This window comes from Saccostrea echinata, unplaced genomic scaffold (genome assembly GCF_033153115.1).
Source record: "Saccostrea echinata isolate AGI-Se365-2 ecotype Australia unplaced genomic scaffold, CSIRO_AGI_Sech_v1 ptg000012l, whole genome shotgun sequence".
In the NCBI taxonomy this organism is placed as follows: Eukaryota; Metazoa; Mollusca; class Bivalvia; order Ostreida; family Ostreidae; genus Saccostrea; species Saccostrea echinata.
The window spans coordinates 19822375-19846072 of record NW_026889761.1 but is presented as its reverse complement, the minus strand read 5'-3'; the positions used below and the strand labels follow the sequence as shown (position 1 = coordinate 19846072).

The following is a 23698-nucleotide window of genomic DNA, read 5'->3' as shown; positions in this document are numbered from 1 at the left end:
CACCAAATTAACCATCAGATATAACTTAATTTTTTAGATATGACATCTTAAGCTGTCAACTATCATTTGGCAAACAAAAATTTCATACATTTTAGTTTTAAAATTTGATCATTTTTGTATCATTTTTGTATATCTTTATAGGAGCTCTTCTTTTAAGGTATGTCACTCGTGAAATTTGTTATATCAAGGATTTTTTGAGAAGTATATTTTGGATAAGTACTCATATAGTATGACTCAAAATCGCAGAGAAAATGGGGGGTCAGTGTGCATCTAACTGAGGTACGGTACAATTAAGTTGACCTTTTTGCACTTAAATTGTAACTCTTTGATTAATCACTTTAACCGTTATAATATTTTATAAGATGTAACCATGGCAATAAACATAATCTTATTTTACGTAAAATAGTAGGAATAATATTTATCATTGAACAAATCATGCAAATTAATGCGCGTAAATTATTGTGTGACCTTTTTTGCACTAAAAAAGTCTCATATTTCGGGTATTAAAAATCTAAATAGGCAACAGAATATTTTCTTGTGTCAAACTTTTTACGACTTAAGTGCTGATCGGTCAAAAGTATCGTGTATTTTAAAATAATGAAAGAAAAAGTTGGGGTCAGTGATGTAAATTTTGAAATATTGGTCAAAATATGCGATTTTCAGGCAAAAAACTGTGTAAATTTTATCTCGACTTCCTTAATATATCTTCATTTCTTTGCAATGTTTGTTGAGCGAAGGTGTAAATTTTGTTATAAAAATATAAATTGAGACCTATATTTAATATTCCAGGCATATCATAACGGAAAATATTCTCTGAGTAAAAGTATGTGAGGCTAAAGTTCCAAGATATTAAATTTAATAAATGTGTAGATTTGCAGAATTTTCTGCTAAATATCCTTCCGCCACAAGAAATAGTCCCTTATAAACCTTGCTTCTTTGTGAATTTTTGAGCAGTTTTTTTATTTGAATGTTGAACATTTTACATTGTTTAATTTAAATATGTTATAAAGATTGAATTGTAATAAATAGCTTTTAAGTAAGAGGTTCTGACTGAAATTTTCTAAAAGGCTGACGAGTGACATACCTTAAGGTCAAGATCTAGTAAATGACTTTAGACTAACTTTTTGGTGCTAGATCCATTATGACGTCATAATCAATTTCAACTTTCTTTTTCCCGTACTCTACGGCTCTAATAGAATTATGTAGAAAATAAAGTATTTTCATGGAATTCAATTTGAAATCATATGAAAAGTAATCCCGATACCTATATTCAATTTAATTTTATTTTAAAGAAGAAACCAAGAACGTTCAAATTGCCGTTTTCTGAGAGACTGTAGGCAATCTGGATACATTTCCTTTGTCTGATATGGAAAAAACTCCCGCATTCATGACTATTTTCTTAATTTTTCATTTAAAATGACAGTGTAAAATATGATTTTTCGTCTTGTCTATCTACAAAGTATGCCCCGAAACACCTTATTTGACCAAGCTAAAGTTACAAAGCATCATTAAAGGAATTGATTTCTCAAATTTGAGAAATCTGTAGGCACCTTTCATTTACTAGATCTTGACCTTAAAGGAGATCAATATAGACTGAAAATGGCCACAACCACCCAGTTAAGTATACCATATTCAATATCTCTATTTGTAGGATGAATCTTGACATCTAATTCTGGCGTTTTATCAACGAATATGAATTTTTAAAAAAAATTACAATTTTTTTTTTACCCCAATCAGTCAATGTATAACATAATGTTTATCATATGATCTCTTGGGGTGTTCTTTGGACGACCGTTTGGGGGTTCTTTTCTGTCCTTTTGGGTAAATCGGCGCACCCGAAATAAAGCGTACACGCTACTCTGATTGCTCTGTCCTTTACACGCTTGCAAAAATGGCAACTGGTGGTGCAAGCAATCCGAAAACACTTTTCCCCTTGGTTTATGACTTTCTGAAAGAATATTGCCAAGATGTCGCCGAGACATTTAAGCGGAAATTAAAAACAGTATGTTTTAATTTATGATTTTATGCAGTGACAATGATTACACGCACACAAGAGTTGTTTTTATGCTAACCAAAACAAAAGCACGTGTTTGGTGGCTGTCCACGTGTATTGTGTAAAATGATTAGTGTATTTTTGGGTCTTTGGTGATAAGATTGTCACTTTCTTTACAGAAACCTCCGCCTGCAGGATCGCCAAAGCTTCAACAAATATACGGACAGTGGTCAGCTGCGAAGTAAGTAGTGCAGACACACCCTCTTCTTGATTAGAGCCAAATTAAAAAAAATAAAAACAAACACACAAAAAAACATAAAACAACATTTACATGTGTACAAGTACATCTGACAATGATTTTTCATATGTTTCATGGTGCGACAGGCTTGGTAAGGCCAAATAAAAAAATATGTATGGTTACGGTTACCCAACCATCCCTATTTTAAACCCCCGACCCGAAACTTTTTTCGGCAATTTTCATATTATTTCCAGAATTTTTTTTGTGTTTTTATATTTTTGATTTAAAAAAATTGTTTGATATTCATAACTAGGTGCTCCCTACCAATGTTGACTAATATATTATCACACCACATCTAAATGCCATTTGCAAAGCAGTGATAGGTATTATTTAGAAAAATTTTGAAAATCATTTTGTAAAAAAAAAAAAAAAAAAAAAAAAAAAAAATCCGTACCTACCTACCCTAAATTTTTTGGAGGTGTAACCGGAACCACACATATTTTTTTGTTTGGCCTAAGCACAGTTGTGCATTCAGTGCCATTCACTACTATAGATACCATTAAAAACCTTTATATAGACTTTTCACTTAGATCCGCCTCTTCAAACCACATGAAACATTTGAAAGTAAACTGTGACATTACATAATTCTTATGTTAGTTGCTTTTCCTTAAAGGGTTTTTATCACGTATCTAAATTTCTTAAAAATGAAACACTATTATATTCTTGATACATATAATTATCGTTTAATTATGAAATAATGTTGAAAACGGCCGTAATTAGACGATAAAATGCCCATAAGATAGGGTCCTCGAAGTAAAAATCACCACTAATTAGATAGGGGTCACGTGGTACTGAAACGTCATAGGTGTCAATGGTCAATAGAACTCGTAAGGCTTATCGTAAGAAAAAATATATTGAATAGATTTCTACGCTAAATAAATAGAAAACACAATATGGCCGGTTGAAATTTTGACATCGACTTTATTCCTTTGGTTATGGACGGTCAATCTTTTATGTGTGAACGTCTAGCAGAGAGAAATAACCAGAAAATACGCCGACAATAGGAGAGGACACCAAAGACGAAGCCGTTGACAACTCGGGACTTCGACTAAATAGAACGAATTAATAAGTTTAACTTCGTAAACATTTATAAATATGGGATTTTTAAATTCTCCTTCATTATTATTTTAATTAATTATATATAAATAAATCCTGTTTATCTTCTATCTGTTCCAGTAGTGAATATCATGTAATAGAAATGATACTTCTTCAATGGAGCTGTACGCCATTACGAAGTTCACAACATTCCTACTAGATTCTGTGCGACTTTTAAAAAATGCGTGCTTGTCATTTATTTTTTTTTTTTAAAGGTATCTTTCCTTAAAATATTTTATAGGACAGAAAAAAATTGTGATCGATCGGGCATAAACGATTGTTGAAATGTTCTGAATGGAGATAAACGCCATCGCATTTGCAGAAAAAGGCCCCTCTTTCATCTCTCAACCAAGTCCAGGAAATATGGAAAAAATATCTTCCTAAAACCTTTCTTGTGCACATTTGTGCATCCTAAAGCCATAAATTATACCTTACTAGCTGTCAATTATCCAATTATCTCTTAATTATTTTCTTACAGGTTTAATAGACGCAAACAAATGAGCCCTTTTGTATACACAATAAGTACTTCGCTTGACCAGGATTGACACCTATGACGTCAGAGCAATGGCGCGTAACATCGGCGATCAAAATATGCATATTGAGAAATTCAAACTTTGAATAGCTGAAACATCAAAAATATTAATTTTTTAGCAAAATTTTTTAAATATATGATTTTAATAGCATGTAAATTTTGAGACGTGATAAAAACCCTTTAACAGAGTGTCAGAAGTGAAAATGTCAACAGAGAGCATTAAATCTATCGATTTATCAGCAATTTAAAGTGAAGCAAGATTAGTTTGGGTTATAGTTGTGAACTTTTCCATGGTTATCACACGAACGTAGTTTGGGCAAACACATGCAATTTATGGAGGATTGTGGGTACTGAGTTTACTGCAGAAAAATATTCTATTGGATCATTGTACAGTAGTCTGAATTTTCTGCTCACCCAGGTGTTGTTGCATTGCTTGTAGAAGTGTAAAGATACATCAATACAACGATTGTATTGATCACAAGGGCTCATGATTTGGGTATATATCGTGATACAGTACAAGATAACTTTTATTGTTTTGTTTGACTTCTACATACAACCTAACAAATTTTTTATGTTTTAAAATGGCTGAAAAAAAGGTAGCAAAGAAAAAATACAATGTCAAGACTATAAATCCACCTTTTATTAACTTTCATCAGGGATATCAAGTTTTTTTTTTCATATTTTCTATAACTGTGGAGGTTAGCAAAGAATAATATGTTAAGATAACGGTGTATTCAATTGTTGACAGCTGTATCTTGATATGTGTTGTATCGCACGAACGTATTGTGATATGTATCATATCGTTAGGTAGCTTGCGATACTCATACCTAATTGCTTGCTATAAATCCTCTTAGTACACAGGATTATTTGAGGTTGGTCAAAAGAATGAGAACCTTTTTTTGGTCATTCTGGAGAAATAACTCTCGGACTTTAGATATTATTAGTTACACAATTAGTTTATGATCTAATAGAGTCATCCAGGGTGTGAAATGGAAATTTGTATTGGGTGAAGTGATTTGTTTTTGTCAGATTGTTATTTTATCAATTTGTTATTGTCATTGGAGTGACTAGTTTAAACTGAAAATACCTCAGGTCTGTTTTTGCTTTCTTCATGTAGATTGGGTGACAAACGAAAACTAAATACGTCTGATGGTTCTCCAGCCTCAAAGAAGTCTAAACAAAACTCGTCTTCGAGTGACTCCTCAAGGTAAGTTATACATACAGGGTTCAGAAAACTAATGTTACAGAGTGATATCATTATGATGTGTGATTCAGTTTCACTTTTCATACCACTTAACAGTTATTAGGTTGTTTTATTTTCCCAGACAATATTGTAAAACTAGTACTGTGAAATTAGAAATTTTAGGGGGGGGGGGTGGTTAATTTTTGCTTTTTTAGGTCACCTGAGTAAACTCAGGTGACCTATTGCTATCCGTTTTTGTCTGTCGTCGTACGTCAGTCGTAAACTTTTGAACATTTTTAGCTTCTTCTCTGGAACCGCTCAACCAATTTCAACCAAATTTGGTATATAGCATCTATGGGTGAAGGGAAACAAAAATTGTGAATTTCATGGTCCCTGCCCCCCTGGGGCCTGAAGGGTGGGGCTAAAACCACCAAAAATAATGCAATCTTTAAAAATCTTCTTCTTTACTCCTGGACATCAAGCAGTCAAACTGTTGGCATCATTGTTATAAGCATGGAGCCCTCTACCAAAATTGTGAAATTCATGACCCCAGGGTCAGGGGTTCTGGCCCCAGGGTGGGGCTATATAGATCATATAGTGAAAGTGCATTATTTCTTTGAAAATCTTCTTCTCTGCTCCTGGGTATTAAATAAAGGAACTAAGTACATAGTTATGATAACCAAGAGTGCCTCTTCCAAAATTGTGAAATTCATGGCCCCAGGGTCAGGGGTTCTGGTGTTAGGGTGGGTCTCTATTGATTATATAGTGAAAAAGCATTAATTCTTTGAAAATCTTCTTCTTTGCTCCTGGGTATTAAATAAAGTAACTAAGTACATAGTTATGATGAGCAAAAGTGCCTTTTCAAAAATTGTGAATTTCATGGCCCCAGGGTCAGGGGTTCTGGTGTTAGGGCGGGGCTCTATAGATTATATAGTGAAAATGCATTGATTCTATTAATCATTAATTAATCCTGTCTGCTCCTTAGTGTTGAGCTGATAAATAAATTGCTTAGCTATGATGAAAATGGGAGCTTTGAACAGAATTTTTAAATCTTGTGGTCCTAGGGTCAGGGGTTCTGGCATAACGGGGGGGGGGGGGGGGGGGGGGGGGGGCTTTTGATAATATAGTGGAAAAGTGTTAATTCTTTGAAGTTCATAGTTATGATGATGAGGGTAACTCTTCCAAATTTGTAAATTTCTTGACCCTTGGTCTTGGGTTCTGGTGATAGGGTAAGGCTTTGTTGAATCTGTAGTGAAAATGCATTGTACCTGTGAAATTCTTCTCTGCTTCTGGGCATATTTGAAGCAAACTGAGTAAAAGTTTAAATGATATGAGTAAACGTATTTCTACCAGATTTTTAAACATCTGGACCATTGGTCTAAGCATTCTGGTCCTGGACAGGGCTCTATTAATTTGTATTCTACTGAGAGAAGTTATTCCCCTTTTCCATTCACCTTTGATAATTAATCACTCTAAATAATGTATTTGAAAGGTTAATAGAATAAGATAATTATGCAAGAATGTTTATCGTATAATTAAAAAAGTACTTTCTTAGTTTTAATAAACAGGTAGACCTGTAAGTAATAGATAAATAAAAAAGAGACAAAAATAACTTATCCTATTAAATGTTCTTCAAGGACCATAAGAGAGGTCAATGCTAGAGGTCTTAATATGGGTTTATAAATAGTACAGAAGCACTAATAGTTTGTTAATAGTCTGCATAGTGTGAAGTGGGGACAGATTAGAACTTAATTTATGAGTTGATACTGAATACTAGACTAATTATTTTGTTGATCCTGATCTTCCTACTTCTCTTGCTTTACGGCAACAAAGCTTCAACTATCAGTGTATTTAACTTCTAAATTGTTGTATTATACTCAGGTGACCGTTAAGGCCCTTGGGCCTCTTGTTTTTAATGGAATGAAGTGACCCACAAATTCATATCCCCTATGGGGTATTAAAATTTAATAAGTACTGCAGGATGAAATAACCCCTTTAACCATGAAATCTAAGCTTGTAATTTAAATAAAGGAAAATCTGGGACAAGAAACATTGAAAAGACTGTCTTTGATGAGAATTCATGTACAAACATAAAAATCTGATCAATGTATCAAAATATTTAGACCACCAGCACTGAAACATTTCTCAATTCAAACAATGAGCAATCAGATAGATTTTATGATAAAATATGGTATTTTATGCAAAATACATGCAGCAGGAAAATTTGAATTATCCTTGAGGAATTCTATGTAACTGTGATAACCATGATAAACATTCATTCATATAGTCCTATTATCTCTAGGGTAGTTTGTGTAGCTGTATGGTAGTTAGCTGTAGAATATAAAATATCTGTAATGTATCAATTCTCCATAAAAAGTATCAATATTTTATCAAAATAATTTAAGTTGATGAAATATTGATGTGGGCTTCTTGAATGGCCACTTGCACATGTTTGGCTTAAGCCTGGGTCAAGGTAATCTAGGCTTAAGTCAGGTTCAAAATTATCCAGTCACTTGCAGACCTCTCTGATTTATCTGAGTAGAGCTCAGAATTGTGGTTTACTGTAAACCAGGTAATGGGCAGGTTTAAAGGAAGGTTTATATAAGTGATGGAGTATTATTTTGATGAGATAGACCAAATTGGTTGTGGCGGTTTAGCAGATTCTTCCGACATTATTGGTGCATCCTCCTGAATTATGTTGGTTGTCAATATCTGTGAACGGTGAATAATTCATTGTAATTATTATGAGTAAATAAAATATATTATTGATGTAATGGTTTTTGTCAAAAAAAATACAATAAAGCATGCAGACAGTAGATTCCTCATGAAATGTGAGGAATTAATAACACTGTAAGATCGTGAGATTTTGTTTTCACGTATTTTAAAATCACAATTTTATTTTTAATGGCTGATTATTTATATAGAATTATTATAAATGTTGGGTGCGCCCAATTTTTTCATGTTCTCGTAATTTGACAAAAATGGCACCCATTTCTCACAAAAAAACATTTTCTGGGAAAAAAGTGTGTATTATATTCAGCCAAATACAGTACTCACCTGAGTACAGCTTAAGCCAGGTTTAAGACAGGGTTATCTGATCCCCAGGTCACCTATTAAATCAGGGTTACCTGAGCTACAGGTATGCAAGTGGCCATTAGATTTGAAAGGTACACTTTACTTGATACATTATACATTTATATACAGTGAAACTTGTCTAAACCTGATGTTTGTATTCCGAAATCTTACCTAATACGATGTAAACTTTAAATCCTGTTCGGTAAATTCTATTGTTTAAAATGTTGTATAATCAGGAATGTTGTCTAATTTGACCAATTTCTATGGAACCAATGGTCTCTGGATTAGGCATGTTTTACTGTAGTAATATTCTCTTTAATCTATAATTAACTGATTATCTGTATGAATTTACAGTGACTCTGAAAATGAAACTCCAAAACAAACTCAGAAGAGGGACCGGGAGAGTGACTCGTCAGATTCAGATGCCAAGCCAGGGAAAAAGAAAAAGACGACTCCTAAAGCTAAGAAACCAGGCACTCAACATGCAAATAAAGGCACTCCATCTAAAGCACAGAGTGGAACTTCAGATTCTGATTCAGACTCGGAAAGTTCAGATACAGAAAACCAGAAACCAAAGGCTAAAAAACCCCTTGTAAACAAAACTAAAAAAATAATTAAAAAGTCAAATGATAGTTCTTCTGATTCAGAGTCGGAGGATGAAAAGAAAGTATCAAATGCTAAAAATACATCTTACAATGCAGTCCCCCCACCATCCTCTTTAAATAGAAGTAAAGGTGCTGTTACCCCGAAATCAAAGCCAGGAAAGAAAGAGAAAGCCCCAATTAGTAAAGCTGAGAGCACTTCAAACACGCAAGGCAAGAAAACTCCTGCAAAGAAAGAGGACAGTTCAAGTAGCGATTCTTCAGATTCCTCCGACGAAGAGCCAAACAAGAAAGTAGCCACTCCTAAAGCAAGCTCTAAACCTGCAACAGCTGCCAAGTCAACTCCTGCTAAAAAGAAGGACAGCTCAAGTAGCGATTCTTCAGATTCCTCCGATGAAGAGCCAGACAAGAAAGTAGCCACTCCTAAAGCAAGCTCTAAACCTGCTACACCTGCCAAGTCAACTCCTGCTAAAAAGAAGGACAGCTCAAGTAGCGATTCTTCAGATTCCTCCGATGAAGAGCCAGACAAGAAAGTAGCCACTCCTAAAGCAAGCTCTAAACCTGCAACAGCTGCCAAGTCAACTCCTGCTAAAAAGAAGGACAGCTCAAGTAGTGATTCTTCAGATTCATCTGATGAAGAACCAAAATCTAAAGCAGTAGTGCCTAAAACAGCTCCAAAAGGAAGTGGAAAGTCAACTCCTATACAGAAAAAGAAGGCAGACAGCTCAAGTAGTGACTCGTCAGATTCATCAGATGAAGAGCCAGTAAAGAAAGCTGCTACACCTAAAACACCTGCTAAAGGTACACCAGCCAAGAAAACTCCAGTTCAGAAAAAGAAGGAGGAAAGTTCTAGTAGTGATTCTTCAGATTCCTCTGAGGAGGAAACTGCAAAGAAAGCAACAGCTTCTAAAGCAGTTGGAAAAGTGACTCCAGCGAAAACAGCAACTAAAGGAACTGCGAAACCAGTGCCAGCAAAGAAGAAACAGGGCAGCTCTAGCAGTGACTCCTCTGATTCTTCTGATGAGGAACCAGCAAAAGCATCCATTACCAAGACAGGCAATAACTCAAACCTAAAGGCAGGCTTTACAAAGAAGAAAGCTGAAAGTTCCAGTAGTGATTCATCAGACTCATCAGATGATGAACCTTCAAAAAAGATAACACCAAAAGGTGGTGCTAAAGCTTCATCTGCCAAGTCAAATCCAACACAGGTTAAGAAAGGAGAGAGCTCAAGCAGTGATTCGTCTGATTCATCAGAAGAAGAGCCACCTAAAAAAGCAGCACCTTCAAAAACAGTTTCAAAGAAAAAGTCACTGAAGGCTACCCCTACACAGAAAAAGAAAGAGGCAGACTCAAGCAGTGATTCTTCCAGTTCTTCTGATGAAGAGGAGAAACAGAAAGATGTTACATCCAAAATAACTACGAAAGGGGCACCTGCCAAGTCAACCCCTGCAAAAAAGAAAAAGGACAGCTCAAGTAGTGATTCTTCAGATTCATCTGATGAAGAAACAAAAAAGAAAGCAGTCACTCCTAAAGTAAGCTCTAAGCCTGCTACACCTGCCAAGTCAACTCCTGCAAAAAAGAAACAGGACAGCTCAAGTAGCGATTCTTCAGATTCATCTGATGAAGAACCAAAATCTAAAGCAGTAGTGCCTAAAACAGCTCCAAAAGGAAGTGGAAAGTCAACTCCTATACAGAAAAAGAAGGCAGACAGCTCAAGTAGCGATTCTTCAGATTCATCAGATGAAGAGCCAGTAAAGAAAGCTGCTACACCTAAAACACCTGCTAAAGGTACACCAGCCAAGAAAACTCCAGTTCTAAAAAAGAAGGAGGAAAGTTCTAGCAGTGATTCTTCAGATTCCTCTGAGGAGGAAACGGCAAAGAAAGCAACAGCTTCTAAAGCAGGTGGGAAAGTGACTCCAGCGAAAGCAATTCCTGCAAAGAATGAAAGCTCTAGCAGTGACTCTTCAGCTTCATCAGACGATGAACCTGACAATAAATCAGCCACTACCAAAGTGGCAGCTAAACAAAGTCCGATAAAACCAACATCCAAAACACAAAAAGAGGAGAGTTCCAGTAGTGACTCCTCCGATTCTTCAGAGGAAGAAACTGTGAAGAAAGCCGCAACCCCGAAAACAGGCACTAATAAAAAAGAACCTGTGAAAAAATTAACAAAGGACACAAAGAGTAACAGCAATAAAAATAAAAAAGACAGTTCAAGCAGTGATTCTAGCTCCTCAGACTCCAGTGATGCAGAGGGGAAAACATCAGGAAATAAACAGAAAACCAAGGCTCCTACCCCCTCCACTCCTGTTCTGATGAATGGAGCTGTTAATGGATTGGGTTCAGATAATGATTCTGGTGTGTTCACTTCAAATAAGGTGAGTACATTGGTTCAGACAATGATTCTGGTGTGTTCACTTCAAATAAGGTGAGTACATTGGTTCAGACAATGATTCTGGTGTGTTCACTTCAAATAAGGTGAGTACATTGGTTCAGACAATGATTCTGGTGTGTTCACTTCAAATAAGGTGAGTACATTGGTTCAGACAATGATTCTGGAGTGTTCACTCAAGTAAGGTGAGTACATTGGTTCAGACAGTGATTCTGGTATGTTCAATTAAGGTGAGAACATTAGTCTGGAATAAAAAATCATTCTGGGGTGTTCACTTGAAATAAATTGAGTGCATTGGTCCAGGAAATGATTTTGGGGTGTTCAGTCAAGGTGAGAACATAAGATCAAACAAGGAATCTGGCATGTTCACATCAAATAAATTGTGTACATTTGTTCAGACAATAATTCTGGCATGTTCACTTCAAATAAGGTGAGTGCAAATCCACAAGCTTTATATCACCTGTTTTGTCATGAATACTTATTAATTACAAAGTGCTGTAAATCACTTTTTATTCATGAGAACTTTATTTTTGCGTAAAAACGTCAGTCTGTTTGCTCGCAAAAATTTTATTCTCATGTATATTTGTATTGTTATTCTCATGTATATTTGTATTGTTAAGGATTATATACAAAAGAAACCACAGCTCACGAAAAAATTTGTCTCGCTTATAAATACCAAAAAGCTATTTTGCAATAATAAGGTGATAGCACAAGCTTTTTACACTATGTATTATATAACCATTATATAACCATTGATGTTAATTGACTAGAATACTGTGTACGTGTAAAAACATTCAGTTTTCTCCAAATGCCTGGATACCCAAGGTTTTTGTCCTAAAATATACCTTTTGATCAATTTTCAATTAGAAAATGCAAAGCTGGTGCTTTTATTTGTATTTCCTGAAAATAAATTTGATAATTTTCCTTGTATAGAATTACATGTATTAGCTATAAAAAAGAACTTTGAAGAAATACCATGGGTAAAAACATATTACTCCATGAATTCAGAGACATTTTTTTTTAGCTCACCTGAGCTGAAAGCTCAAGTGAGCTTTTCTGATCACCCGTTGTCCGTCCGTCTGTCCGTCCGTCTGTCTGTCCATCCGTCTGTAAACTTTTCACATTTTCAACTTCTTCTCAAGAACCACTGGGCCAATTTTAACCAAACTTGGTACAAAGCAACCTTGGGTGAAGGGGAGTTTAAATTGTTAAAAAGAAGGGCCAAGTCCCCTTGAAAGGGGAGATAATCAAGAAAATACAAAAATTGGGTGGGGTCATTAAAAAATTTTCTTCTCAAGAACCACTGGACCAGAAAAGCTGAAACTTATGTGGAAGCATCCTAAGGTAGTGTAGATTCTAAATTGTTCAAATCATGACCCCCGGGGGTAGGGCGGGGCCACAATAGGGAATCCAAGTTTTACATTGAAATATGTAGTAAAAATCTTTAAAAATCTTCTTCTCAAGAACCACTGGGCCAGATAAGCTGAAACTTATGTGGAAGCATGCTGGGGTAGTGTAGATTCTAAATTGTTCAAATTATGACCCCCGGGGGTAGGGCTGGGCCATAATAGGGAATCCAAGTTTTACATTGAAATATATAGGAAAAATCTTTAAAAATCTTCTTCTCAAGAACCACTGGGCCTGAAAAGCTGAAACTTATGTGGAAGCATGCTGGGGTAGTGTAGATTCTAAATTATTCAAATCATGACCCCAGGGGGTAGGGCGGGGCCATAATAGGGAATCCAAGTTTTACATTGAAATATATAGAAAAAATCTTTAAAAATCTTCTTCTCAAGAACCACTGGGCCTGAAAAGCTGAAACTTATGTGGAAGCATGCTGGGGTAGTGTAGATTCTAAATTGTTCAAATCATGACCCCCGGGGCTAGGGCGGGGCCACAATAGGGAATCCAAGTTTTACATTGAAATATATAGGAAAAATCTTTAAAAATCTTCTTCTCAAGAACCACTGGGCCAGAAAAGCTGAAACTTATGTGGAAGCATGCTAGGGTAGTGTAGATTCTAAATTGTTCAAATCATGACCCCCGGGGGTAGGGCAAGGCCACAATAGGGAATCCAAGTTTTACATTGAAATATATAGGAAAAATCTTTAAAAATCTTCTTCTCAAGAACCACTGGGCCTGAAAAGCTGAAACTTACGTGGAAGCATGCTGGGGTATTGTAAATTCTAAATTGTTCAAATCATGACCCCCAGGGGTAGGGCGGGGCCACAATAGGGAATCCAAGTTTAACATTGAAATATATAGGAACAATCTTTAAAAATCTTCTTCTCAAGAACCACTGGGCCAGATAAGCTGAAACTTACTTGGAAGCATCCAGGATAGTGTAGATTCCAATTGTTCAAATCATGACCCCTGGGGATAGGGCGGGGCCACAATAAGTACTACGGGGGGGGGGGGGGGGAGAAATCAGGTGAAAAACAGCAAGGCCAAAGTTACTCAGGTGAGCGCTGTGGCCCATGGGCTCTTGTTTTGTATTTAATTGCTGATTTTCAGAACCTAAGGATTGGCCTACCTTTAATACATATATATTATATTGCTCTTTGAGTGTGTTATTACGTAAAAATTGACATTCAGCACAGATTAAGTGCAAAGGAAGTAAATGTTAGTTATATAATGGATTTTAAACTGAGTAATATATATGTCAAATTGAACAGAGTAGGAGTTGATTTCCTAAGTCTGAGAATCTATGACAAACACTGACAATGAATATTCCTTATAGATATTTTTTCTTCCTTTTGTTTTTTCAGGATGAAAATTCTGATAATTCCTTCAATCAGAAAGCCAATAAAGGCTCTGCTAAGTCTAAGGTATACACATTGTTATTTTATATGTTTAAGTATATTTTGTAATGTTATCCATATGATAAAGAGAATAGTTACTCCTATTCCATCTTTGTGAAGGAAAAAAAACACACAAACCTCATCAGAAATGTAACACTAAATAATATCTGTAACATTGAAGGTCTTTGTTTATACATACATGTATTTCTAGTCTAGAAATTACATACATAACTAAGTGTAAGAAATATATCAATGACACTTATACATGCTTATTTTAAAATCACAGAAAACACCTAACACACCGTTCAGGAGAGTACAAGCTGAGAAGATAACTGTGGATTCAAGGCTGGCAGACAATTCATTTGAAGCTAAGGTATAGTACCTATAAGTCTATATGTCAGAAAAGGTGAATATTCTGTAGTAGCAAACTAAAATTCTGTAATTTTTGTAACTTAGACATTATGCAACCCATTTGTTGTTCAGTCATAATTATTAAGGGAAGTTGGGTATACATGTATATATATTAGCTCTTTGGTATCAGTCACATTTTTTCATTTTTTTCTTCTTCTAGCGGGAGACAGAATATTTCTTTTGCTATGTTTGGCCTGTTTGTGAAGATGTAAAAAAAGTGTTAAAATTTCAAATTTAAACTAGAGGGCTCCTTTTCATCAGGGACCTATAATGGTTTCCAAAATATTACACTGCACCTTGAACTCCTACACATCAAAATTGGTAATATTAGAAAGGTTTTGAAATTTTGATTTCTTCCAGGGAGGGGGTCCATGCTGGGAGTTCAAAATGAGACAGTTCCATATGAAATAGTTTGTCTAAAAACTGTTCATTTGGGTTGTAAGAATTTATCAAGGTCATGGCCAAAGGATGGTGGTGGTAGTGGGATTTGGGGGTTAGGGTTGGATGGGAGACTTATCAATTTCATTCAAAGGAATCTTATAAAGAACTCTCATCTTAAATTTGTAAATATTTGCTACCCCTGCCAATGAAGTCTAGGGGATATATAGGAATCACCTTGTCTGTCTCTCTATGTAATCATTTCTGGGCAATATCTTTGTAATGAAGAAACATTGGAAGCTCATACTTGACACAAAGATTGCTGAAGATTGTCATGACCTTGACTTAAGGTTATTCCTGCAAGTTTAAAGTGTAATATTCATGTCTGATTCACTTTCTAATGGAGTTCATACCTCATACAAAGAATGCTTTTGACCTAAAGGTATCTCATGTTCTTGGCCTAGGTCATTTGATCAAGTTCATGGTCAATTTTAGAAATGTGTGCCACATGACCTTGACCAAAGAAAAGGTGCATAATCCATGTATGGTTCGTAAGTCTCTAATGGAGAAAAATTGGAAGTTGATTGACAAAAAAGGTTGTTTATGACCCAAGGATGTGTCATGATGTTGACCCAAAATTATTTTAGAAAGTTTTAGATCAATAGTTGAAAAAGTGTAAAATTTACATCTGGTCCACCTTTTCGAAAGAAACATTGGAAGTGCATGCTATTTATGTCCTAAAGGTGGGTCATGGACTTGACTCAAGGTTGCTCTAGTAAGATCACCGGCAGAAAAAGTATAAAATTTCATTAACTCTCTAAGGGATAAACATTGGAAGTTCTTTCAGACAAAGATTACTTGTGAGGTAAGGATATGTCATTTACCCAAGGTCATTTTTGCAAGTTTAAGGTCACTGGTAGAATAAGCATCAAATTCATGTCTAGTCAATCTCTTTTGAATGGAGAAACGCTGGAAGTTCATGCTTCACAAAAAGGTTCTTTATTACCAGAGGGTGTGTCACATTTTTGTACAAAGCTCAATTTGACAAGGTCAAGGTCACTTTTGCAAAAAATATATGTAGGTACCTTTAAAAAAAGTCAGGTATAAAATTTTGTGACCTTGTTCAAGGTACTTTTAGTTTGTATTTAGGTGTGTCACCATATGTGTGAATTTAGATATTATGCATTATACTCAGTAGTTATCAAGGCTAAGGGGCCTCTTGTTGAATCCATATTTAATTAAATTTGTTCGAATTTTGTGGAAAACATATTAATGATTATAATGAATCTGCTTATTTGTAGAAAGGATCTGCTGGGTCTTGGGGAGAAAAGGCCAACCGTGACCTCAAGTTCACACAGGGCAAATCATTCAGGCACGAAAAGACCAAGAAAAAGAGGGGAAGTTACGCAGGAGGTGCTATAGACACAAATGTCTACTCTGTTAAATTTGACAGTGAATAGAGAAAGATGTGTCATTGATAGACCTAACAGTAATGTTAATTCTTTGATGTACAAAATCTGAGCTAAACACAACTAATTCCTATTAGAGCCACTCAACAAAATGTCTCAGATATACCAAATGTTAAAGCTGTCCATATTTGCCATAGTGAAATAAAAACACTACTTTTAACAGGTTATCAAATTCCTTTGTGAAAAGAGGAGTTAGCAAATTCATTAAAATATATTTTGTCAGAGAATCAGATGCCTAATGATTTCTTGTTATATTGTTTATTGTAATAAATAGAACTTGGGGAAAAAATTTTTTTCATTAAAGAACATTTTTTATGGATTTGTTACATATTTAATCATGAAATATTCTAGCTTATATCACCTCTGCTTTGTTTGATATGCTTTGATACACTTGTGAGATGATGAAAGTCTAAAGTTTCTTCCTTGATGTGCAGGGTCATAGTCATATAGAGAGGAAATATGCCTGAATTCCAACTGTTTACAAAATCATGCAAGTCACTTTACAATTCAAAGATTTCATTATAACAACAGTATTGGTACTGTAAATCTTTTTTTTTTTTTCATGAGAACTTTATTTTTGCGTAATTAAAATACCCAAGACGGTCTGCTCTCAAAAATTTCATTCTTGCATATATTTTTTTTTGGCTTAGCTTATATACAGCAATAACCAGCAGGTTGAAAATTTTGTCCGGCTTATAAGTACCAAATATTTATCTTGCAAAAATAAGTTCTCGCGAATGCTTGGTGATCTACAGTAGAAGTGAATAAGATTTCCATTACATCAGTGTTATATTCCAGGGTCAAGGTTGAAATTAAGAAAAATTAAATTTTATTTGTACAGATCTTGCTTTTTTGATGTTTCTCATGTTTACAGATGAGCTTTACATTCATAAACACGTTGATTTACAGATTAATTTGATGTCAGTAATGGAAGAAATAAATTTGCAGAGTTCAATTTGTCTCGTGTATTTGTCAATTTTTATGAGTGGTATGTAAATTTAAAGCTTTAGTCCAGTCTTTGTATCATTTAACATCAAACTAATGTAACAGAATTTCAACTCAAGAATGCTCAAAACAAGTCTTACAAAACCAGATGAGGGGAAAGCATTATTTTTGGTTAAATAGTTGCTATGGAGGGACATAACTCTTGTCATTACTGTCTTCCTTGGTAGACGGTATACAGAGTTGAAAAATTTTACAGTTTTTGGACTGCACTTCCTCTTTTCTGTGTGAACATTTGCTATCATTTCATTGGTTGAAATGCTGTTCTAGGCAAGGGAGATAATTTTCTGGTGATGTAATTTTTTCGTACAACTTAAAACAATTTTACAATACATGCAATCATTAAAAAATTTGACAAACAACAGAAAATTGCAGTAAATGAAACTAGAATTAATTTTTATTGCAAGTATTTTTAAGTTTTTCTATATTTTCATGATTAACAGAAAGTTTTTTTTTCTGCATGCAAACATAGAAATGTGTATTTATTCTTTTCACCTTCGTTTACATGGTAGGGCTAATGTCTGTAAAAAGCTGTTGAAGAAGTACAAAGCCAGGGACTAGAGTACTTAAAAATAACACGACTTGAAAGGTTATGTCAGATTACAGTTTAAGGTTGTTGCCAAAGATGGCAAAGGTCTTTGAAAAAGCTATACTTTTTATAGTAAATTTAAGTGCATTTTTTCTACCTTGAAGAAAAAGGAAATGTATTAAACTGTATATACATGTAATTATATTTATTAGTATTTATGATCTAAATACTAAATATGATTTTTTCAACAAAAAACAGGATGGTGAGATATGCCCCTTTCCTGTAACTCCACAGGTAATTAAATCATGCCAAAACTATGCTTTCTCAACATTAAATCTTCTTGGAATTTTATTATGGTACTTCGTATATTTTGTACATGTTAGACAAAAGGGTCTTTCATGACAAAGGGAATAAATTTTGCAAATGTGAAAATTTGTCTGTTCATTTGAGAAATACCAGTTCTGTTCACACAAAGAAAACTGGGTTTGCCATCACATTGACAGCTTTCCACTTGTTATACATAAAACTAAACTTAGTGTTTAATCTTGAGTTTCTTTATTGAAAGAGTTTTATAGACAATAAATATAAATACATGTATAATAAAATTATTGTCATCAATAAAAAGTGACATTTTTTTATCACAGTCATTTTCACAGCAATGCAGACAAGTAAATGTTTGGCAAACTCCTAAGTTTTGACAGCTGCAGCATTTACTTTGTTATATCACATGACAATAAGGTCATGTGCAATGGTTTTATTGAGAGTTTGGAGTTTTCTTCAGTAAAAACTGCATATGTGTACTATATCAATTTTTGCAGTGCTTATTGATTTTTTTTAGAACATTCACAAATCAGCCACAAACAAACATACATACATTTGTAGAAATCACAGAAAATGCATTTAGGTATAAACATAAAATATACGAAAATAAAATAATTTTTCTACAACTGGAAAAATACATACATGTAAAACCTTCAAACTTGACAATGTCATGCTTGTATCACATGCACTATGGACGGAAACCCTGTTTTTAATACAATAGTGCGCATTTGATATGTACATCAATTATGACTATATTCAAGGACATTCAGGTACAACTATAGTTCCAAAGGAACAAAAATAATAGATTCAGGTATTAAAAAAAAAGATAAAGATTTCTTAATCTGCCTTACTTCTTTTGTACAATATAAGATCAGATGAATATTCAAACATTTGGTTAACTTTTATAAATATTACGTCCTGTAAGATCCAAAGTCACAAAAACTCTTCACAGCTTGAGAGATCTGTGCAGTAGGGGGGCTCCCTTAATGGGTGAGGATACAGCTGTTGTAGTCAGCCGGAGATTTTCACGGATGTAGTTTGTTTTCTCACCCCTGACTCGTGTATCTGGGTGAGGTCCGGCTATGGGTTGAGCAGATTTACCCCGGGGAGGGTTATATTCTGGCAACACACCCTTCACATCATAGCTCCACTGCATATCTGGAGTCTAAAAGTAGAGTACATTTTTTTTATGTAACTGTGTGTACTGCATTGAGTAAGATTAAAGCTATATATGGCGTATCTGAGCTTGAAAAATAATAATACGAGATGGGAGTGTAAATATACATGATATATGTTATTTACGTTCAAATTAAAATGTTCACGGATTTTGAGCTTTAAAAAACTCACGTTTCTATAGTTACATTGACTTTAAATTTGTCTGTTGTTTAAATGTGGAGTCGGTAAATAAATCTGTTATTGTTTCAAATTTTTAATATCTTTGAAACATTGATTTAAATTGTGTAATTTACAGAAAAGTCCTATCTTTATATAAAGTAATAAAACAAATAGAAATATCCTTTTAATTTTGGTTACCTGAACTTACAAAAAAATACCCCATATATGACTTTAAATTTATTTAACACACATATGCCTTTTTGTCCATACAATTCTTGAAACTGTTACTTATAAGAAATGATAAAATATGCCAAAAATATAAAATCATAAAAATGATTTAGTTTTTACCTGAATAACGAGTTTGGCTTGATAGATCTTTCCATACAGAGCGGGTTTAAACTTAATGGCCAGTAGGGTTCCATTAGTGCCCTGAGGGAGGAGTTCTCCTGTTTGGGGGGTGACAGTGAACTCAGGATCACTGCCCGCTCCAAAGTAGGCATTGTACATTACAGGATGTCTAGAAGAGTATTAAAAAATAGATTCATGACCACTTCTATTTTTTAATTCTGTGTTATCCTTTCTTTCTCTTTTTTATTAGATTCAAAAAATAAAAGGTATTTCATGTGAGTAGTGAAATATGTTTTACACATATGAAGTATAGTCTCTGAACTCACTTGGACTGACTAGTAAGCCTGAAACCAACACTGGACTCTTTGTTAAGACCAGTGGCTTCTATAGTAATGGTGTCATCTACCGGTGGCTCAGCTGCCACAAACTTCACAGGGAATCTCCACAAACCACCGGTGGCTGCCCGCACCACCAGCTCCACGTTGTGACTGAAATTCAACATCAAATCTAATTCTGTGCTTTATAGAATTTTAATATTTATCACTTTGTTAGACACATTCATAGCATTTGTATTTTTAAAGCCACTCCCATGAACATACTACAGTATCATATATTACTGCAGTTTTGTGAAATTTTTTTTTTGATTTATTTCGATTCAGAAATTTTTTCAAGAAACTAGTGACTAAATGGAAATAGTTTACTTGCATGTTAATTACCATATATTGACAGAAAATAATGAAGAATGTTTTCTTACCTCATAGCCTTAAAAGGAGCAAAAACCAAGTTAAACACAAGCACGACCAGTCCTGAAGTGTCGTTTCTTTGGGCCCGAACAAGTGTCAGGGCTACTGAATTCTGTAGATTTTCTTGTGAGTCTCTATCTGGGAATTTCAGCTCGTACTCAAATTCATTAGCTGTAGCTAGTGCTGAAGACACAAATATTCATATCATGATATAAAGCATCAAATATCTTAATATATTACATTTCAAAAAAATATGAAAAAGAACCTGAAGTTTACATCATTCTGAGGACAAAATATTTTTATATCCCACTATACTGACTGCTCTTATTTTTGCAATTTTACAAAAAAGAATTACATTAGTTTGCTAACAAATTTCTTCAATCAATTAAACTTGAGAGTAAATATCCCTGACTTACTTTCTCCGACCACAATTCCATCAGAAATGTTTGTACTGCTTCCTTTAGGAGTGATAGATCTGGTCAACACAGATTTATGTGGCCCTGAGGCTGCCGGAGCCACCCCCGATAAGGTGACCTCTAGTCTCTCTTCCAGTCTGTCACGGGCCTTACACTCCACTATCGCCCCCTGGGAGTCCTTGATGGGCTTGGATTCCGGAATTCCCTGTATGGGATACAGCCATCTTATTTCCCTCAGACCTTCACTCCCTGTGACTGACAGCTGATACCTAAAAGTCAAATGTCAGTAAACATTAATGGAATGGAATGGTGTGAAAAAAACTTTAATTACATTTTCCAGATGTTTTCCTTGTATGAATTCCTGCAGTTCATGTATTTATGCAACATAAGTGTAATGTAACTATGACATGGTGTGATGTCACAATAATAATCTGGTTGAGAAGAACCTGCTTTTAAACCTACCCTTCACTGTCTTTGGGGGCATACTGCCATCGACTGCCGTCCTCTTTCCTGACAATGACGGAACACAGAGCCTCGTACTTTGTCATCTCTGTGGGAGCAAAGCAGACAGGGATATCCAGGGTGGACTTTGGCCCCACTCTGATGGTGGTATTCTGCTTTAGGAGGAGACAGAAGGCTGCATCAGGAGCTGGGGAACTATTTAGTAGCTGGTTCATTCCAATGCTGGTGTCTGTGTGAGTAAAAAAAAATGTTAACGAATCAAGGGCATAATTTTTGTTGGGAATCGTATTTTACCTACATTACCTCAATTAGTAAACATTTTCTTTTTTGTAGAATTTTCATATTAGTAACCAAATAAAACTTGAAGCCATTGAATTTTTTGCTTTGAAGATCAGAGTGCAGGAATCAACAGAAATCAATTGAGATTAACCTTTCAAGGAGACATCTACTAATACAGCATAATCCATGGGGTTCCTGAAGGGGATAATCATAGTTGTGTTAGAGCCAGCCTCTGTGTATACACTCACTGGATCCTGGGGTTGGGGTAGTAATCCTGTCCCTGAGGCCACAAACACCCACTCCCCTAGCTAGAATCAAGATACAAACATATATTGTCTGCAATGGTATATATTGTAGGCATGTTTACTGTAGTACATTTTTAAAATATGATTTTTTCCCCTTTGCCATTTTCTAGTTTCACTGTAAGAAAACTGATCATGACATTTAATGGAATAAATAAACATAAATTATCACAAAGATAGAACTTGAAATGAAGAAATATTGTATATGAAACAAGGTTGTCCAAGTTGCATAAAAGGGAACATTTAATCAGTTTAAACAAGAAACATGTAATTACCTGCTCACTGTGGAAGGTGATCTTGGCTAAATGATCACCTTGACCTAATGTAGATGGCATGAAGTGTATTGGAACCTCAATCTCAGAATGAGGCCGAAGTATGAGGGGACGTTCATTATCTCGCTCCAGGGAGAAATTATTGGAGTTGGAAATAGTGGGTGTCAATTCTAGCAATTCATCTGTAGGGTTGCTCAGTACAATTATCTGTTTTGTCCATCTGAATCAGAAAGGTCACATTTAAGAAATGTACAATCAATGGTCATACCGTAAAACAAATTCATGCATTGTCCCCAAGAAATATAAATTTCTCTTGGGAAAATACATTCTTCTTATGCAATAGTTATATAAATAAAGTTCTAAATTAGTTATTTTTAGCTTGATGTAACAAGTTATTGATGTAACTATTGATGCAACAAGTTATTGATCCCTGATCTTTCTTTAGACATTCACTGGTACATGTCCCATGTTTTACAATGCATAATATATATTTTCTTCATATTTAGTTTACAATTTTTAAAGATATAAAAGGTTTTCTATCCATTAAAGTAAATTTAACAACTATACAAATGTGTGACAATTTCTACCTTCCAAGATCACACTCCATATGAGGGAGGGTTGTGGGGGGTGGAGGGTCTGCCTTCAATCTGAGATCGTACCAAAATTCCCCAACACTCTTATGGTAAAATATCAAACTACAAAAAAATGTATTACAACAATTAGGTCCCATTTTTGCTTGAGTGTGTGGGCATATATTGATATTAACTGATGATAGTATTTTTTAAGATGAATACCTTCCCCTGTGTTTTCCTATCACAGCTGGGGAATATGTCAGTGTGTACACATCTTTCTCCCCTGCCTTCAGGGTTATCGAGTCCTTGCCATGAAGGTCACGACCTTCAATGGTGACCTCTAGTGTGATGTCTTCGGGGGTTGGGTTTCTTACAATGACTTCTAACACTGCTTTTTTCTACAATGATAAAATCATACTGATAAGACCAATCATACTTGTGTTTTCTCCCCCCTTGTGACTCTTATTTGTATGAAAAAAAAACCCAAACAAATAAACAAACAAACCTGGAAATGTAAAATAGATACATGATTTGTCAACAAAACTATGAAGTTTGATCACTGACAAATATTTCAGTAATGTTTGTACAAATTTCCTCTCAATTTTCAAAACAAACAGTAGCTGATTTTGTAAAGAGAAATAAACAGAGTAGTCGTGTACCTGACAACAACACTCGACAGCCATGATTCTCTCTGGTGGACTTGGTTTGACATGGATCTCTAATGAGTACCACACTCGGTAACCGTAGTACTTCCTGCTTTCCTCATCCTCATCATCAGGAATTTCATCACCATCACTGTCAATCTCACTAAAATCAGAAACATCCCAATTTGTTTTTGTGTAATACTACAGATATATTCTTTGTTTAAAGGTTCTACTATATTAATTG

The 23698-nt window shown here is 34.8% G+C and overlaps 2 protein-coding genes across 5 annotated transcripts in view; one reads left to right on the top strand and one right to left on the bottom strand.

The window, feature by feature from the left end:
- Positions 1–1891: 1891 nt before the first annotated feature.
- On the top strand, positions 1892–17184 carry LOC133185500 (nucleolar protein dao-5-like). 2 transcript variants are annotated; one of them, XM_061320769.1, is made up of 7 exons: positions 1892–2002; positions 2173–2234; positions 5036–5125; positions 8531–11156; positions 13939–13998; positions 14258–14344; positions 16062–17184. In XM_061320769.1, exons 1-7 carry the CDS (start codon positions 1892–1894, stop codon positions 16218–16220), a joined length of 3195 nt encoding a protein of 1064 aa, XP_061176753.1. In that variant the 3' UTR covers positions 16221–17184. The 2 variants fall into 2 exon arrangements, with proteins under 2 accessions (XP_061176753.1, XP_061176752.1); XM_061320768.1 differs by having other exon boundaries at positions 14255–14344.
- A 1108-nt stretch (positions 17185–18292) lies between these two features.
- LOC133185499 (cilia and flagella-associated protein 47-like) overlaps positions 18293–23698 on the bottom strand; it is a 28044-nt gene continuing 22638 nt past the window's right edge. For all 3 annotated transcript variants that reach the window (XM_061320767.1, XM_061320766.1, XM_061320765.1), the window contains 11 exons: positions 23470–23617; positions 23033–23208; positions 22826–22933; positions 22242–22458; positions 21816–21972; positions 21386–21614; positions 20924–21192; positions 20519–20690; positions 20091–20252; positions 19765–19933; positions 18293–19246 (listed from right to left, as the gene is read on the bottom strand). In XM_061320767.1, coding sequence (XP_061176751.1) covers positions 19028–19246; positions 19765–19933; positions 20091–20252; positions 20519–20690; positions 20924–21192; positions 21386–21614; positions 21816–21972; positions 22242–22458; positions 22826–22933; positions 23033–23208; positions 23470–23617 — 2026 coding nt within the window. In that variant the 3' untranslated portion in view covers positions 18293–19027. The remainder of the gene's footprint in view (positions 19247–19764; positions 19934–20090; positions 20253–20518; positions 20691–20923; positions 21193–21385; positions 21615–21815; positions 21973–22241; positions 22459–22825; positions 22934–23032; positions 23209–23469; positions 23618–23698) is intronic.

Excerpts from the sequence above, each read along its gene's own strand:
- LOC133185500 (XM_061320768.1), top strand. The coding sequence starts at position 1,892 with ATGGCAACTGGTGGTGCAAGCAATCCGAAAACACTTTTCCCCTTGGTT. Across the intron at positions 13,999-14,254 it reads AAGGCTCTGCTAAGTCTAAG|CAGAAAACACCTAACACACC; the intron begins GTATACACATTG and ends ATTTTAAAATCA. Across the intron at positions 14,345-16,061 it reads ACAATTCATTTGAAGCTAAG|AAAGGATCTGCTGGGTCTTG; the intron begins GTATAGTACCTA and ends GCTTATTTGTAG.